Source organism: Mixophyes fleayi, chromosome 7 (assembly GCF_038048845.1).
Source record: "Mixophyes fleayi isolate aMixFle1 chromosome 7, aMixFle1.hap1, whole genome shotgun sequence".
NCBI lineage: Eukaryota > Metazoa > Chordata > Amphibia > Anura > Limnodynastidae > Mixophyes > Mixophyes fleayi.
The window spans coordinates 75179514-75196799 of NC_134408.1; the positions used below are offsets into that span (position 1 = coordinate 75179514).

The 17286-nt window shown below is 42.4% G+C and overlaps 1 protein-coding gene across 1 annotated transcript in view; it reads right to left on the reverse strand.

Moving 5' to 3' along the window:
* Nucleotides 1-17286, reverse strand: part of SLC29A4 (solute carrier family 29 member 4) — a 613917-nt gene that overhangs the window by 558072 nt on the left and 38559 nt on the right. Inside the window, exon 2 of the mRNA XM_075181351.1 lies at nucleotides 3675-3852. Within this exon, the coding sequence (XP_075037452.1) occupies nucleotides 3675-3840 (166 nt within the window). The 5' untranslated portion in view covers nucleotides 3841-3852. The remainder of the gene's footprint in view (nucleotides 1-3674; nucleotides 3853-17286) is intronic.

A 17286-nucleotide genomic window follows, 5' to 3' on the forward strand; every position in this document is an offset into this window, starting at 1 on the left:
ACTCATTTTTTTCCCAAATAGGGCCCCCAACATTCCAGGATCCAGAAAAGCAGCAACTGATCTAAAGACACCAGCAGCCACAAGTGGTAAAAGTGACAAGACAGGTAGGAGAGACCAGGACAGTCTGCCAACTGTCCTGAATTTGGTGGGTGACTGTCCCGCTTAGTCCGGATTTGGTCTGACTGCAAGGACAGTTGGGAGATATGTCCTGCTTCACGCTGTACTGCTTGTGAAGACAGAACTGCGTGCACCTAACAGTAGTGCACACAGTATTGCCTGTGTATTTGTCGAAAATGTGTCTAATAACCAAATTACATCATAGCAGCCCCCCTGTCTTGAGTGCCCTGGGCCTCACGAGCCTTAATCCAGTTCTGGTCAGCAGGGGGAATCTGATAGTTGCTCCCAGTCCACACAGCCTGCAGAGCAAGTCAAGGAGCTCTAAGTCTCATGAGATTTATTGATCTTGTGAGACTAAGAGCTTCTCTGCTCACTCTACAGGAAGTTCCCAGCCTGACGGATGTCAGCAGCATCAGAAGCATAGATAAGTACAGTGGACGGGGGGTGTCGCAATGAGTCTGGGGGGGTGGCGTGATCTGAATGGGGAGGGCCTGATTAACGTAATGTTTTATTATAATGTATGTATCAAAGCACCATGTTGACCACGCCCCCAACATAATGTAGCCACGCCCTTGGCGGCACACAAGTTTTTTCCCTCTCTTCAACAGAGGTGGGCCCGTGTGCTTTAAATGCAATGGCTGATTTTTAGTCCCAGTCCGGCCCTGTCCTGAATAAGTGAGATATGAGACTTCACAGTAGCATTTATACTTATTGCATCATTAGTTTAACTTTACAGTGATGCTATACCTGCTTATTTATGAAACAGATTTTGCAGTGGCTAAGAGAAAATGTAACATTAATTTAGTTTTAAGTCATTTTTAATTGATAAACAGCTATTTATATACTTAATCTGTTGTGTGACTTCAACATCAGTACACATATAATAAACAGAAACATATTTTTTATTATGTGTATGTACATGACAGAGAATAACTTAGAATATGGTATGCTCGGTTGTAGTACTGGGCCCTGGGACTTTTGCAGACCTAGCATAAACACTGTGTGAGAGATTCAATGTGAAAGGCTGAAATATATAGTGATAATTGGGATTAGTAATTACTACATTCTAGGCAACCATCAATGACAAACATGTAGCCATTATCTTTAGCAACATTTGAAGATTAATAAGGACACTGATACAAGACAGAACAATTTCTTATACTTCTGATACTCTATATCATCATCATTTACTTATAAAGCGCCACTAATTCGCAGCGCTGTACAGAGAACTCACTCACATCAGTCCCTGCCCAGTTGGGGCTTACAGTCTAAATTCCCTAACACATACACACAGACAGACAGACTAGGGTCAATTTGCTAGCAGCCAATTAACCTATATGTGCTATTATATATTCACAGTATGCAAATTTGCTAATTCATTTGTGTTTTGTTTCATATTATATTTAATTTTTATTGCTGTTCTGGCTGTCTGACAAAATAAAAGACAAAAAGATACTCAGGTCATTTACTTTGATTCATATCCTTCAATTGATAAAAAAAAATGTATTTCAATATATTGTTGTAATCTTTTCTGCTGACTTCTGGTATCAGTTATTTTTTCCACAATTAACAATGCATTTCTCTGCAAAGCAGTGAAATCTCCATAAGTGTAAATGATATACCCTCTTTAACTAGAATAGCATTCAAGTTTTGTAAAGCTGGTGACTTTCAAGGGACAAACATAGACAGCACTCTCAGTAGTTTGAATTCAGTTCAACCTCCTCCATCATGTCATATGTTGTTTGACAGCCCCAGTGTCACTGGTAGAGCTGGTAATATCTATCAGCCAGTGATGCCATGGAACAAACTGAACGCTATTTACACATCTAGCATTCAGGGACATTTCAATAGAAATCAGCCATCAGGGTTAGAAGACACAAGCTGTAATGAGAGAACAGTTACAGGCATTTAAGTCCTTGAAGAGCTGCAAGCATTTTGAACGCATTTTATATGTGATGCAGTATTGCCAATACAATCTATTGCATTGGTAATGTGTGCTAATGCTTGAGAAACAGTTTGTGCTGTGTTCTGAAATTTTAACTGTGGAGTTATGTGGGTTTTTTTAAAATGTAATAGTGGGAATTCCGGACTTAATTAGCAACTGAAGAGCACATTACCAGTGGGTAAGTGTAAATGAGCCCTAAATATTTTACAACTAAAAGGCTGCAGAAAAATTACTAACATTTTTTGTGAATTATCTTGATATTGATTTGGAAATACAAATGTAAAGAAATGAGTAGACATCTAGTTATACATGCAATTATTTAAGATTCATACGTGCTTTAAGTCCACTGCCCACAAATAATGCTTGCAATTAATAGATCTATGCAAAGGTATATTTGGTATTATGTTGAGTAATTGGTTCAAAACACACCCAAGAAGGTATTTAGACTTTTTTGAAACCTTTGGCAAATACAATATTTGCACAACACTAGGGGGTAAATGTATCAAGCTGAGAGTTTTCCGGCGGGTTTGAAAAAACAATCAGATTCTAGTTATCATTTATTTTGTGCATTCTACAAAATGACAGCTAGAATCTGATTGGTTGCTATAGGCAACATCTCCACTTTTCAAACCCGCCGGCAAAATCTCAGCTTGATACATTTACCCCTAGATGTTGTACACAACCTATTTTTGACTCATGAATGATTAATTATGCAATTAATGATTATAATGTTGTGCTCTATTCTTTGATTACAAGATTCAGCTAAGTAAACATAATATTACAATATTCATTTTGTCACTTTGCCCGTCTATATAATTAAACTAACAAGCACTGTAAAATGTTCCTGAAGTTGTTGCCATTGCAATTTAAACATATTTTGATCTGTACAGGATGCTCGATTTCTACAACTTCCCTAACTAGTAGTTTTATTAGTAGTAGCTGTATTACATGTGTAATACAGCTACGTCCTTAACAAAGGCATTTTAATGTTTTCAGACTATTTTCATTTTCTACTCAATTCAATTCCAAACATACACTAAATTTCTTCTGTTTAACTTTCCAACACATAATTGTCAAGTTATTATCTGACTATCCTATCTGAAATTGAGTGTGCAAATGTAAAGAGCATTTGCATTGGATGTGTCACCCAAATTCAGCCAAACACACTCATGACATACTTAAAAATTAGATCAATCCCTAGTTATTTATTCATGGTAACACTTTAAAAAAAAAAAGAAATGCAGCCTAACATTAAGCCAAGCACAAGGATGCCCAGTGTGTAAAAAAAAATGGTTGAACATATACCATGCAATAAAATGAGTGTTCTCCCAAGCACCTATTTCCCTGGTGCTCTACCCGGCTATTTTTACGTGCCATCTGGCTCTTGGAGTCCAACATATTTCTATTATAATATAATAAACCATTGGTTCTCCTTTTAGAACAGGCATTATGTCAGCACTACAGCCATCGGTATGTGATAGACCACTTACCACCAGTCTGACCAGTCCTGGCAGGGGTGGGCAACCTCCAACATCTTTCATTATTATTGCAAAGTAACTGCCCCACCCAACTAATTTATACTTTTAAAGTTCTTATTTGAATTGTACTTTACCTGGTTCCATTAATTCAAGGACTCCCTGTGCCCGATGGCCTCCTCTTGCCTGCAGTTCTTCTTCCTCAAGCTGACAGCTGTCAAAACTATAGCTCATAACCACATTTCCCTCTGGTGTCAGGCTTGGACTTGGTTCTCTATAACAATCCCTTTTGGCTGGTTGCATAATCTTCTAGCCCTGTTATATACATGTGGAACAAAAGAAGAACATACATCATGTGCTATTCAACTAACAATTACACTAGAACAGGATTTCCCAACTAGTGTTTTGGTACCAACAATGTACACTATGCTGTACACTTACAGCATAGTAGTTAATGATTTGTCCTCTGCTTTACAATCATTTCATATTACTATTTATTTTATACTTTCTGGTTAACAGTTGTGAAAATTAATTGAAATATAAATATATTTAAAAAGTTTTTGAGATATTGAAAAAAATTCAAGCACATGCTCAACAAATTGGAAGTATCGATGAATCAATTGATTCAGAGTTGGGGAAAACATATGCTAGGCAAATGTATAATTAGAGAATGTATAGTCACCATCATCATTATTTATTAATATAGCATCAGCAGATTCTGTAGCGCTCTTCAATTGATCTGGGTCATTGTATTATATTCAAATGCCTTTAATGGGTTGTACATTCCTTCCTACAACCAAATACAGTATTTTATCTTTCTGGTTTTCTTCTGTACATTTAGCCTTGTATAAATATATAAAGGCACAGTAGTTAATTTAACCTGAGGGAGGATGGGGGGCCTTCTTTAACTTTATATATGCAAATGGATTACTGATCAATAAAAACTACCAAATAATACTAAACAGTGAATTATATCAAATGTATATAATATACAGTATATTAAAATGGAATATCCTTTTAAACCATAAAATTAAAAGAAATGGCTTTGATAAAATGTTTCATACCATAGACTTAGCATTAGGAAGCACAGCCATTGGTCAAAATAATTGCAATTTGCTGCCTCCTATAGCCATTGATGTGCTTCCTGCACCTCTCTACTAAGATTTTACATATTTGAAGGGTGCTATTGTCACGGAATAATTTGGACTGAAGTCTACTTGCAGGTATTAGTGCTGCTAAACTAGGAGGCGCGGAGTCTAACACCCCTCTGTCTAACACGCCTCTGGTCTTCACCAGGGACTCCCGCAAGGGAGTCTGGAGTTTGCTACAAGAGACTTTCAGGTCGCTGCCCTCCAAGCTAGCTACCAGCAAAGTAGTGGGTGAACGGGCAGGGTCGTACAGGCTGAGGTCAAACCATGTGGGCAAGCGAGGTACCAAAGGAGTAAACAAATCGGAGTCAGAAAGCCAAGGGTGAAATTCAATAAGTGCAGTCAGGCCAAAGGGAGATCCAGAAGCAGGTTCAGAGGAAGCTGGGTCGGTACACAGGAGGTCAGACAGAGAGCAGGCAGACAGGCAGGAACGCTGGAGCATAGGGAGACCTAGGGTGAGGAATCAGTAACAGAAAGAAAGTAGTAATAATGCCACTGTATAGTCATTAGTATGGCCTCGTCTAGAATACTGTGTTCAATTTTGGAGACCATATCTCCAGAAGGATATTAGAGACTGTACAAAAAAGGGGAACTAAAATGGTACATGGCCTACAGCACAAAACGTACCCGGAAATACTAACAGATCTTAATATATATAATTTGGACGAGAGAAGGGAAAGGAGGGACATGATAGAAACTTTCAAATATATCAAGTGTTTGAACTAGGTACAGGAGGGAAACATTCTTCAAAGGAAGAGACGTACTAGAACACAAGGATATGCACTGAAACTGGAGGGAAGTAGGTTCAGAGGAAAATTGAGGAAAAACTACTTCACAGAAAGGGTAGTGGATAAATGGAATAGTCTCCCATTAGAGGTGGTAGTAGCTAATACAGCAGAACAGTTTAAAAATGCTTGGGATAGACATAAGAATATCCTTATAAAGAATAAAGGATCAAATATGGTTTGAGGTTACCATAGGTTAATAAAACACAATGGGCAGACTAGATGTGCCAAGCGGTTGTTATCTGTCATCAAATTTTATGTTTCTCTGTTAGATACTCTGGCACCCTAATGGTGGCAGAGCCTCTCTTAAATAGAGAGAGGTAAAACCTGATTGGTAGACTGTAGAGTTGGCAGTCAGGAACAGCTGACCGCCAACAGGAGCCGCAAGCAGTATCCTCAATGCCAAGCAATAGGCTGCGCATGCGCACTGGTACCAGCCCCGACAGGAAGGAGGAGTCGTTCAGTTGCTTAGCAATGGGACCTGCTGACCGAGAGAGAAGGCGACCATCCCTGGCTGCTAGGGAGTGAACGGGGATGGCGTCTGACAGTACCCCCCCCCCCCTCTTTTCCAGAAAGGGTCCTAGGCAAGGAATGTGTTATATGGAAATCAGGAGCATGGAGGTCCACTTCATACATCTATGACATTTCTTCGGGGCCAAAACCTTTCCAGGATACCAAATATTGGGATGTCCACGCAGCTTGCGAGTATCCAAAATATAATCTCGTACTCGTTACAAGCAGCTGTAGGGATGGGATGTGGAAGAGACGGTGTATGAGAGAATTTATTGAGCACCAAACGTTTATGCAGAGAAATATGGAAGGTGTTGTGGATTTTAAGACAAGGAATGAGTCGGAGGTTACAGGATTAGGAGCACTGGGAAGGGCCCAATAAAATGTGGGGCCAATTTCATAAAAGGTACCCGCAGCCTAAGATTTTGTGTGGAGAGCACACCTTATCCACGATTTTAAGAACGGGTACCACCTTCCGATGACAGTCCGCCGCCAATTTGTACTGCTGAGAAGCCCTTAATAATTTTTCTTTAGTGGAGGCCCAGATCTTAGCAAAATTCCGTACTATGGAGTAAGCAGCCAGAACTGTAGAAGCCGCATGAGAAAAGAAGTCGGGAAGAATGGGGTGGGAACCATATACCGTAAAGAAGGGGCAGGAACCAAAAGCAACATGAATGTGGTTATTGTGGCTGAACTCAGTCCATGGGAGTAGATTGCTTCAGTTGGTTTGATAATTAGAGGAATAAGAGCAAAGAAATACTTCAAGATCTTGGTTAACCTGCTCCATCTGGCCATTAGTTTCGAGATGATAGCCAGAGGAGAATTTTAACCCTACCCCCAGATTTTACAGAGGGCCCTCCAGAACCGGGAGATGAACTGTACCCCGCGGTCAGATATGATTTCCTGCGGACATCCATGGAGACGGAAAATCTCTTCGAAGAAAACTTGTGCAAGTTTGGAAGCCGAATGAATGCCTTTCAGAGGGACGAAGTGAGCGATCTTCGAAAATCTCTCCACAGTTACCCAAATGGTGTGAAATCCGTTACTGGGAGGTAAGTTAGTGATAAAGTCCATGGAGAGACAAACCCAGGGGCTTTCAGGAATAGACATGGGTAAGAGTAACCCAGATGGAGATTGTCTGGGAAATTTATTCTGGGCACATACTACACAGGAGACAACAAATTCTTTGACATCAGTGCGAAGGGTGGGCCACCAGTAGCGATGTGATAATAAAGAGAGAGACCTCTCAACACCGGCATGACCAGAAAATTTAGTCGCATGAGCCCAACGGAGAGCTTTAAGATGAAGATGGGGTTTCAGATAAGAGCAGCCTACAGGAGGAGAGTTCCTGGTGAATGTGAATATGCGGGGAGGTTTGGAGGCAGGATTTAAATCAGACTCAACAAATGACTGAGACAGGGCATCTGTCCGAGCATTCTGAGCTTCAGAACAGTAAGTAAGTCTTAGTCAAAACCAGCGAAGAACGAGGACCACCTGGCCTGGCGGGGTTTCAAACAGTGAGCATCCCAGAGTTAAATAAGATTTTTATGGTCGGTAAAGGCTGTAACTGGATAGCGTGCTTCTTCTAAAATACGGTGCCACTCCTCAAGTGCAGATTTAATGTCAAGTCAATTTTGTCACCAATGCCATAGTTAGGTCCGGACATGGAGAACTCTTTGAAGAAGAATCCGCAAGGATGGAGATCACCAGAGGAGGAGTCCTGTGAAAGAACAGCCCTTACTCCAACAGAGGAGGTGTCCACCTCTAGGGAAAAAGCTCTCTCTTGGTTGGGCTGAATGAGGACAGGTGCAGAATTAAAAGCCTCCTTCAAAGTAGCAGATGCTGAGATGGCTTCTGAAGTCCAATTACTAGGATTGGCTGATCTCCGGGTAAGCACAGTAATAGGAGCAATTAAAGTGGAGAATTACTTAATAAATTGCCTGTAATAATTGGCAAACTCAATGCTTTGTTGCAGTGCCTTCAGGCCAGAGGGTCAAGGCCAATTTATCATAGCAGAAAGTTTTTCCAGATCCATCTGTAGTTCTGAGCCGAAGACGATGTATCGCAAAAACAGAAATTGAGGCACTTCAAATATACATTTTTCGAGCTTGCAAAACAATCAGTTAGCTCGGAGATGAGAGAGGATTTCTTTCACATGCAAACATTGAGTGAAAAGGTCAGCAGAAAAGATCAGAATATCATCCAGATATACCACCACCGAACTGTAGAGAAGGTCTCTGAAAATTTTGTTAATAAGGGTGTAAGGAATTACTTTGACATTTGCACCTCCGACCACTAGAGGTCTTTGTATTTGCAAACTTGCCCTTAGATTTGCCCTTATTCAAGATGGCCAGTTTGGAATCAAAGAGAAACCCTCTTGGATCCTGTTCCCTGTTTGGGCCTATAAATGGCACTTCCTGGTTAAGACATATTGTCAAGGGCACTAGGAGTTTCTACCCAGGATTCACCAGGTGTGATTATGCTTACCAGAGGGGCGGAGTTTATCACAGCGATTCTCTGGGCAGTATGGTGAATGGTTGGAACAGAACAACTTAGGATAAGAAATGTCAATGGAGAGTCAGCGACTTGCAGCTATGCAGCAGGAGAGTCAGCGACTTGCAGCTATGCAGCAGGAGAGTCAACGACTTGCAGCTATGCAGCAGGAGAGTCAGCGACTTGCAGCTATGCAGCAGGAGAGTCAGCGACTTGCTACTATAATGCGGAGGTAGGTATAACAACTGATGTGCAATGAAGACTCGTGCCAGTGCAGGAGGGTAGCGGGGAAAGTCAGTGGTCTGCGGATAGCAAGTTGTACCCCTGCTGTGATGGGAAGAGTTGTCCAGGTGCAGGTAGGAGCGGGAGCGTCAGTGGTCTGCGGATAGCAAGTTGTACCACTGCTGTGACGGGAAGAGTTGTCCAGGTGCATATAGGTAGCGGGAGCGTCAGTGGTTTGCGGATAGCAAGTTGTACCACTGCGGTGATGGGAAGACTTGTCCAGGTGCAGGTAGGTAGCGGGAGCGTCAGTGGTCTGCGGATAGCAAGTTGTACCACTGCGGTGATGGGAGGACTTGTCCAGGTGCAGGTAGGTGGCGGAATAGCGGGTAGTCTGTAGTGGCAAGTATACCACTGATGAGCAAGGGAGACTTGTCCAGATGCAGGCAAGCAGCTGAATAGCGAATAGTCTGTGGCGGGTATGTTACCACTGACGAGCAGAGCAGGCTTGTCCAGGTGCAGGTATGCAGCGGAATGGCAAGCAGTCTATAGCGGGTACGTTTACCACAGAAGAGCAAATAAGGCTTGTCCAGGTGTAGGCATGCAGCGGAGTAGAGGTGGTCTGTAGCGGGCAAGTTTACCACGGATGAGCAGAGAGGACTTGTCCACAGCAAAACCGATCACACGAGCAGAACACAGGAAACACCTAGGAGTCTCAAGGGAATGAGAAGCAAGAACAGGCAACGATACTAAGGACACAGGTGCCTTAAATAGTGAGTGGTGATTGATTCACCAATAGGATTAAAAGCAAGGTTTTAAGTTCAAGAGTACTGCACATGCGCACTCCAGTCAAGATGGACAGGCGCCGGCAGGAATGAGAGAGAGCCACGTACCAGACCAGAGGCACTAACCGTCCAGTGAGTGACACATATGCTTGAGTATTCTGCTTGCTCAGCTCCTGCTACCTGCTCCTCTACCTTGCATCTGTGATTACCTGTTTGTGTACCGACCCGGCAAACGTCTGACTACCTGCTTGTGTACCAACCCGGGAAACGTCTGACTACCCTCTTGTGTACCGACCCGGCAAACGTCTGACTACTCTCTGGATATCTACTCGGCTATTGGGCTTCAGATAATACCACCAGTATCGTTACAGGATGCTCAAGCAGTGAAATGGATCCCGCCGAAGATATACCTGTTAAGCGGCGCGTGGCAAGTTTAACCACCGTGCTAATTGAATGCCAGGCAGAGCTGAAATTCCTTAAGGACAGTTTTTTGGCTCTTGAATCACAGGTTAAGCAAGAAATTCAAGTTGTCTCACAAAAAGCTTGTGACGCACAGAGTGGCTTCCAGGAATTTCTAATTAGACTGTCTCAACATGAGGAACGTATGTCAGAGCTGCAAAAAGGGTCACCACGAGTGCCTGTAACGGCACCATCCCCTGCTGCTCTCCCTCTCCCACCAGCCCAGTTTGAAGGGGACCCTCAAAAGTTTCGCGGATTTATCAATCAATGCTTGCTGCATTTCCAACTGTATGAGTCCCATTTCCAATCTGAAAAATCAAAGGTGTGGTGTATGCTTTTGCTTCTGAAGGACACATCCCTTCCATGGGCTTCTCCTTATATCGAAACTTCTAGTCCAATATTATAGAAATTTGATGACTTCCTCAATGTAATGAAACAAACGTTCGATGATCCGAACCAGAAAGATACTGCTGAAAATACATTATTGAAATTACGTCAGGGGAGACGCTCAGTTGTGGAATATACTGCAGATTTTCGAAGATGGGTTCTTGACACTACTTGGAATTCTGAGGCGCAGCTTTCTGTCTACCGTTAGGGACTTTCTGAGACCATTAAAGATGAATTAGCCCGAGCAGAGGCACCAACTGAACTTGAGCCTTTCATTAACCATTGCATTCGAATTGATGCTCGACTGATTGAGAGACGACAAGAAAGGAAGGCCATAAGCTGGACATACCCCAGTTATCGAGAACCCACAACTTCAAACTATTATGGGAATTCTGAGGTAAAATCCATTAAAGAATTGGAGTCTGAACCTATGCAAGTAGACACACTCCACAAACGTACTTCCAATGAGAGAAAGGAGCAACAACGTCAAGAGAATTTGTGCCTTTATTGTGGCAAACCAGGACATTATGTCTCAAATTGTCCAAGAAGACCACTGAAGACAGTGGCTAGTTTAGCAGATGCAGACTTTTCAGATCAGGAGTTTTCCTCAGCATGTGAATGCAATTATTCTTTGTCTCTCCTCTTTAGCATCAACTGAGAAGAATAAGGGAAATAATAACTCACATTTCTCAATTCAGATTCGATTCCAGATCGGTGCACACTGCATTTCCAGTACAGCAATGGTGGACTCTGGTGCGAACGGCAATTTCATGGAAATTATGTTTGCTAAGACAAATAAGATTGAATTTAGAGAGAAACAGATATCAGTGTTAATGGAAACTGTGGATGGTTCTCCTTTGAACTCTGGTCCAGTTATCATGAAACCGAACCCCTGGACCTCATAATTGAGCCAAACCATCATAAGACTCTGACTTTCTTACGGATCTCTTCTCCCCAGTTTCCTATTATTCTGGGAATTCCTTGGTTGGCTGCAAATAATCCATCCATTAACTGGGAATCAGACTATTTCTTTTTCACAAGAAACATATGCTCCAGAGACTAAACCTGAATCCTCTGTTGAAGTGGTGAGCAAGTTATATAATTCCTCTCCTCATGTTTTGGTCCAGCTACCTCCGCAATATAAGGACTTTTCTGATGTCTGTAGTAAGAGGAATGCTGACAAATTACCCCCTCACAGATCCTATGATTGTCCTGTGGATTTGTTACCTGGGGCTGCTATACCCTTTGGACGTATTTATCCATTAGCCGAGCCAGAGTTAAAGGTCCTCAAGAATTATGTGGACGAAAGTTTAGAAAAAGCTTTTATTCGTCCTTCTACGTCTCCAGCAGGTGCACATATTTTCTTTGTGGAAAAAAAAGGATGGTTCATTAGGACCATGTATTGATTATAGAGTGTTGAATAAAGTGACAATCAAGAACCGCTATCCACTCCCACTTATTTCAGAATTACTGGAGAGGCTTCGCTCAGCAGGAATTTTCACTAAATTAGATCTACGAGGGGCATACAATTTAGTTCTCATACGATCTGGCGATGAATGGAAGACTGCCTTTCGATGTAAATATGGACATTTTGAACATCTGGTGATGCCCTTTGGACTGTGCAATGCTCCTGCTACATTCCAACATTTAATGAATGATGTTTTTAAAGATCTAATTGACCAATTTGTTGTCATTTATCTCAATGACATACTAATTTTCTCAAATTCCCAAGAGGAGCATCAACAACAAGTTTGAACCATACTGGAATGTCTTCGCAGACACTGTTTGTACATTAAGTTGGAGAAGTGTGAATTCCACCAAACACAGATTCAGTTCTTGGGCTATATCATCTCACCTCAAGGTTTGAGAATGGACCCTAGTAAGGTCCAGGTTATAGTAGATTGGCCAGCTCCAAGAAATGTAAAAGAGGTACAAAGGTTTGTAGGGTTTGCCAACTTCTACAGACGTTTCATTAAAGACTTTTGCAAGATTGTGACACCAATTACTCAACTAACCAAGAAGGGATCGTCTTTCCATTGGTTTCCAGAAGTTGAAGGGGCTTTTTCTCTGCTTAAGACAAAGTTTACTACAGATCCCATATTAATATATCCCAACCCAGAACTTTCTTTTATCCTTGAGGCAGATGCTTCAAATTCAGCAGTAGGGGCAATATTATCACAGAGAATAGGAGAGAAGATGTTATTACATCCATGCATTTTTTTCTCTCGTCAAATGACTGCTTCAGAAAGAAATTATGATGTGGGAAATAAGGAACTATTAGCCATTGAGGCTGCATTTACTGAATGGAGACATTTGCTTGAAGGTTCTGCACATCAAATTACCGTGCTTACTGACCACCAGAATCTAGAGTTTGTTCGGTCTGCAAAAAGACTTTCTCTACGACAAGCCAGATGGAGTTTATTCCTAAATCGTTTTGAATTTGTTATCTCTTATAGACCTGGGTCCCGAAATGGGAAAGCTGATGCTCTATCCAGAGCATACATGGAAGACTCACCACAGCTTAATCCTGAAAAGACAATCCTCTCTAAGTCAAATTTCCTGGGAGCTATTGGCACTGGTGAGCTGTTGTCTGACATCAAGGAGGGTTTTAGAACTGATACGATCCTTTCAGAACCCCTACAGATTTACACTTGACCTATCGAGATAACATTTGGAAGTATGGACATTGCTTGTATGTACCAGAAGCAGCACGATTAAGAGTACTGCAATTTGTCCATGACTCTAGACTGGCAGGCCATAAAGGTGTTTGGAAGACTCATGAATTATTATCTCGTTACTTCTGGTGGCCGAAATACAAGGAAGATGTCAAAACATTTGTATCATCCTGTAGTACTTGTGCCCGGTTTAAGACTCCCCGCACTGCTCCACTTGGACTCTAACAGATTTTTGCTAGTTACTTCTCGCCCATGGGGTTTAATCTCCATGGATTTTATTGTGGATTTACCATCATCCAAGGGTATGACTACAATTCTGGTGGTTGTAGATCGACTCACAAAAATGGCTCATTTTGTACCCTGTCGTGGACTTTCTTCTGCAAAAGAAACAGCAAAATTACTAATCAAGGAAGTGTTTCGTCTACATGGAGTCCCTAAAGATGTAGTCTCTGGCCGAGGAGTACAATTTACTTCACGTTTTTGGAAGCAGTTTTGTAGTGCTCATAATATTAATATCAAATTATCAACTACTTTCCATCCTCAATCAAATGGACAGACAGAACGCACCAATCAGACTTTAGAACAATACCTACGGTGCTACATTTGCCATCTGCAAGATGACTAGACTAACGTTTTGCCATTGGCAGAGTTTTCGTACAACAACTCACAACACTCATCCACAAGACAAAGTCCTTTTTATGCCAATTTGGGGTATCATCCAAACCTACTCCCCAATTTTCCACATGTTTCTTCCCTACCTGCTGTTACATACAGACTAGAGTCGCTACAGAGTAATCTAGAAGTATTAAGCGAGACATTTCAACATGCACAGGACAGTTATAAGAGAATTGCAGACAGACATCGTAAAGCTGCACAGTTTTAAATGTTGGTGACGATGTTTGGCTTTCTACACGAAACCTAAAAGTAAGTGTGCCTACTCCGAAATATATAGGTCCTTTTAAAATTTTGCCCCAAGTCAGTTCATCTGCTTTTCGACTTGAACTCCCAGGATCTATGGAGGTTCATCCTGTCTTTCATGTTTCCTTACTGAAGCCAGTAGTTTCAAATCCATTTCCTGGCCGTACCTTGCCTCCTCCAGATCCTGTTCAAATTGATGAACATGAAGAGTTTCTGGTAGAGAAAATACTAGATTCTCGAATATTTAGAAATAAACTTCAGTATTTGATACAATGGCAGGGATATGGACCAGAAGACAATTCATGGGAACCAGAAGAGAATGTCCATGCACCTCAATTACAGCGTGAATTTCATCAACGATACCCGGAGAAACCCTGCAAAGCACCGTCCAGAGGACGTTATTGAAAGGGGGAAATACTGTAAGGAATTACTTTGACATTTGCACCTCCGACCATTTGAGTTCTCTGCATTTGCAAACTTGCCCTTAGATTTGCCCTTATCTAAGATGGCCAGTTTGGAATCAAAGAGAAACCATCTTGTTTCCTGTTTGGGCCTATAAATGGCACTTCCTGGTTCAGACATATGCTTGAGTATTCTGCTTGCTCAGCTCCTGCTACCTGCTCCTCTACCTTGCATCTGTGATTACCTGCTTGTGTACCGACCCGGCAAATGTCTGACTACTCGCTTGTGTACCGACCCGGCAAAACGTCTGACTACCTGCTTGTGTACCAACCCGGCAAACGTCTGACTACCCTCTTGTGTACCGACCCGGTAAACGTCTGACTACTCTCTGGATATCTAATCGGCTATTGGCCTTCAGATAATACCACCAGTATCATTACAAAGGGATTGAAACACCGCAAGAGCATTACAAAGCCCGAAGGGCATAACTAAGTACTCATAGTGTCCACCGCAGGTACTAAAGGCAGTCTTCCAATTATCCCTTTCCCGGATACGGATTAGATTGTAAGCTCCTCGTAGATCCAGATTGGAGAAACATTTGGAGCTGCTAATCTGATCAAATAACTCATAAATGAGAGGAAGATGGTACCTGTTTTTGATGGCAAGGGCATTTAACTGCTGATAGTCTATACAAGGACGTATGGTCCCATCCTTCTTCACAAAAAAGAAACCGGCACTTGCAGGAGACGAAGATTTTCTAATGAACCCTCGTTGGAGATTTTATGTGATTTATTGGGACATCGCCTGATTCTCAGAGAGAGAGAGGATAAAACCTGCCCCTAATAATGGGTTTGTCTGTTAACAGGTAGATTGGGCAATCCCATGGGCGATGCGGAGGAAGAATCTCAGATGCAACCTTATGGAAGACATCCTGGAAGAAGACATAAGGGGCTGGGAGCCCCGGTTGAGAAGCGAGGATTCTGTAAGAAGTGGAGGGATGACAGGGAGACATCTTTTGAAACAATGGCGACCCAAAGAAGTAACCTGAGCCAAACTCCAGTCAAATTGAGGTGCATGGAGTCTGAGCCACAGAATACCTAGAATGATGGAATTTATGGACTGGGGTAAGACCAGAAACTCTATCCATTCTGTATGAAGCAACCCTACCATCAGCTGAATGGAAGAAGTGATCTGGGAGACAGAACCATTGGTAACTTGGTTCCCTTCCACAGCGGTAAGGAACAATGGCTAAGGCAAATCTTGAGTAGGTATATGGAGTTGCGATGCCAAAGTGGCAGAAATAAAAATCCCGGCAGTGTCGGAATCCACAAAGGCAGAGGTTACAAAGGGGCCACGAGGAGTGCCCAGGGTGATAGGCATTAAGAAATCTGATTCAGCAGAGGTGTAGGGAATGGTGAACTTGACTCCTAGATCGGCCTCCCTATTACTGCTAGGAGGAGGCATTTCTCAGCCTCTTACAGCAGGCGGAAATTAGATGACCTGGTTCCCCACAGTATAAGCAGAGGTTTTTCTTGAAGCCTGTCTCTCTCTCTCTCTCTCTCTCTTCGGGGAAGAGACAAGACCGCTCTATCGGTATGGGTTCGTTAGGAGGAACCAGTTCTGGAAGCAGGGAGCAAGACGTGGCATAAAACGTCTCACTGACGATCTTTCATTTGTTCGTTCCCAGAAGCATAAATTGATCCTGTTGCCCAAGGAAATAAGGGAATCAAGGTCCACAGGGATTTCCCGGGAGACTAACTCATCCTTTATGCGATATACCAGACCCTGCCAAAAAGTTACCACAAGAGCCTCCTTATTCCATTTTAACTCTGACGCTAAAATATGAAACTGGACTGCATACTGGCCCATGGTCAGTATGCTCTTCAATCAGTATGCTCTCTTAAATAGATAGAGGGAAAACCTGATTGGTGGACAGTCGAAATGGTGACAGCTGACCACCAACAGGAGCCGCAAGCAGCGTCCTTGCTGCCAAGCAACAAGGACGCAATAGGCCACGCATGCGCACTGGCGCCAGCCTGACAGGATGGAGAAGACATTCCATTGCTTAGCAACGTTACGTGCAGACTGAGAAAGAAGATGACCATCCCTGGCTACTGGGAGTGGGTGGGGACTGCGACTGACAGCTATCTTCAGATCTGTATACAGGTGTTCTACGGGATTTAAATATGGACTCATATCTAAATCCAGCATCATGTTTTGAACCATTCATGGGGGCCATTTGAAGTGTGTTTGAAGTCATTGTCCTCTTGGAAGACCCATGACCTTTGAAGGAGACCCAGCTTTCTGACACTGACTGACCTGGTAATCTCCAGATTTAATGATACCATGTACACATTCAAGGCGCCTAGTGCCATAAACATTACAGCAACCCAAAACAAAATCACTGAACCTCCTTTATGTTTGATTGTAGGTAAGGTGTTCTTTTTTTTTGAAAGATTCATTTTGCTTTTTATAAACATAGGGATTATGTGCATTACCAATCCTTTTACTTGGTCTCTTCTGTCCACAGGACATTCTCAAAGAAAGAATTTGACTTGGTGTGTTTTGGAAAACTCCTGTTACGCTTTCTTCTGTCTCTCTCAGCAGTAGGGCCTTCCTGGGCTTCCTACCATATAAGCCCCTTTACTTGAGTTGACGGCAGATGGTGCAACTTGAAACTATTGTATCTTGTGCCTGAATGTTAGCTTAAATCTGTTTTGCAGGTCATTGATGTTGTGAATGGATCACTTATAAATAACTCATGCTATAAATGTATTTAAAGGAAATAGCGCAGGGCGCTTATTTATATAATTGCAATGCACTTATTTTTGATACCGTGCATGCCGAACAGTGTGTTGTCTCCCGGGTGCTCGGGCTCAGCATATTGTGGATCGGGTGGACAGATTGTTGGGAGGGGCTGGGAATGACCCAGTGGTTTTGGTGCATGTTGGCACCAAAGACCGAGTTA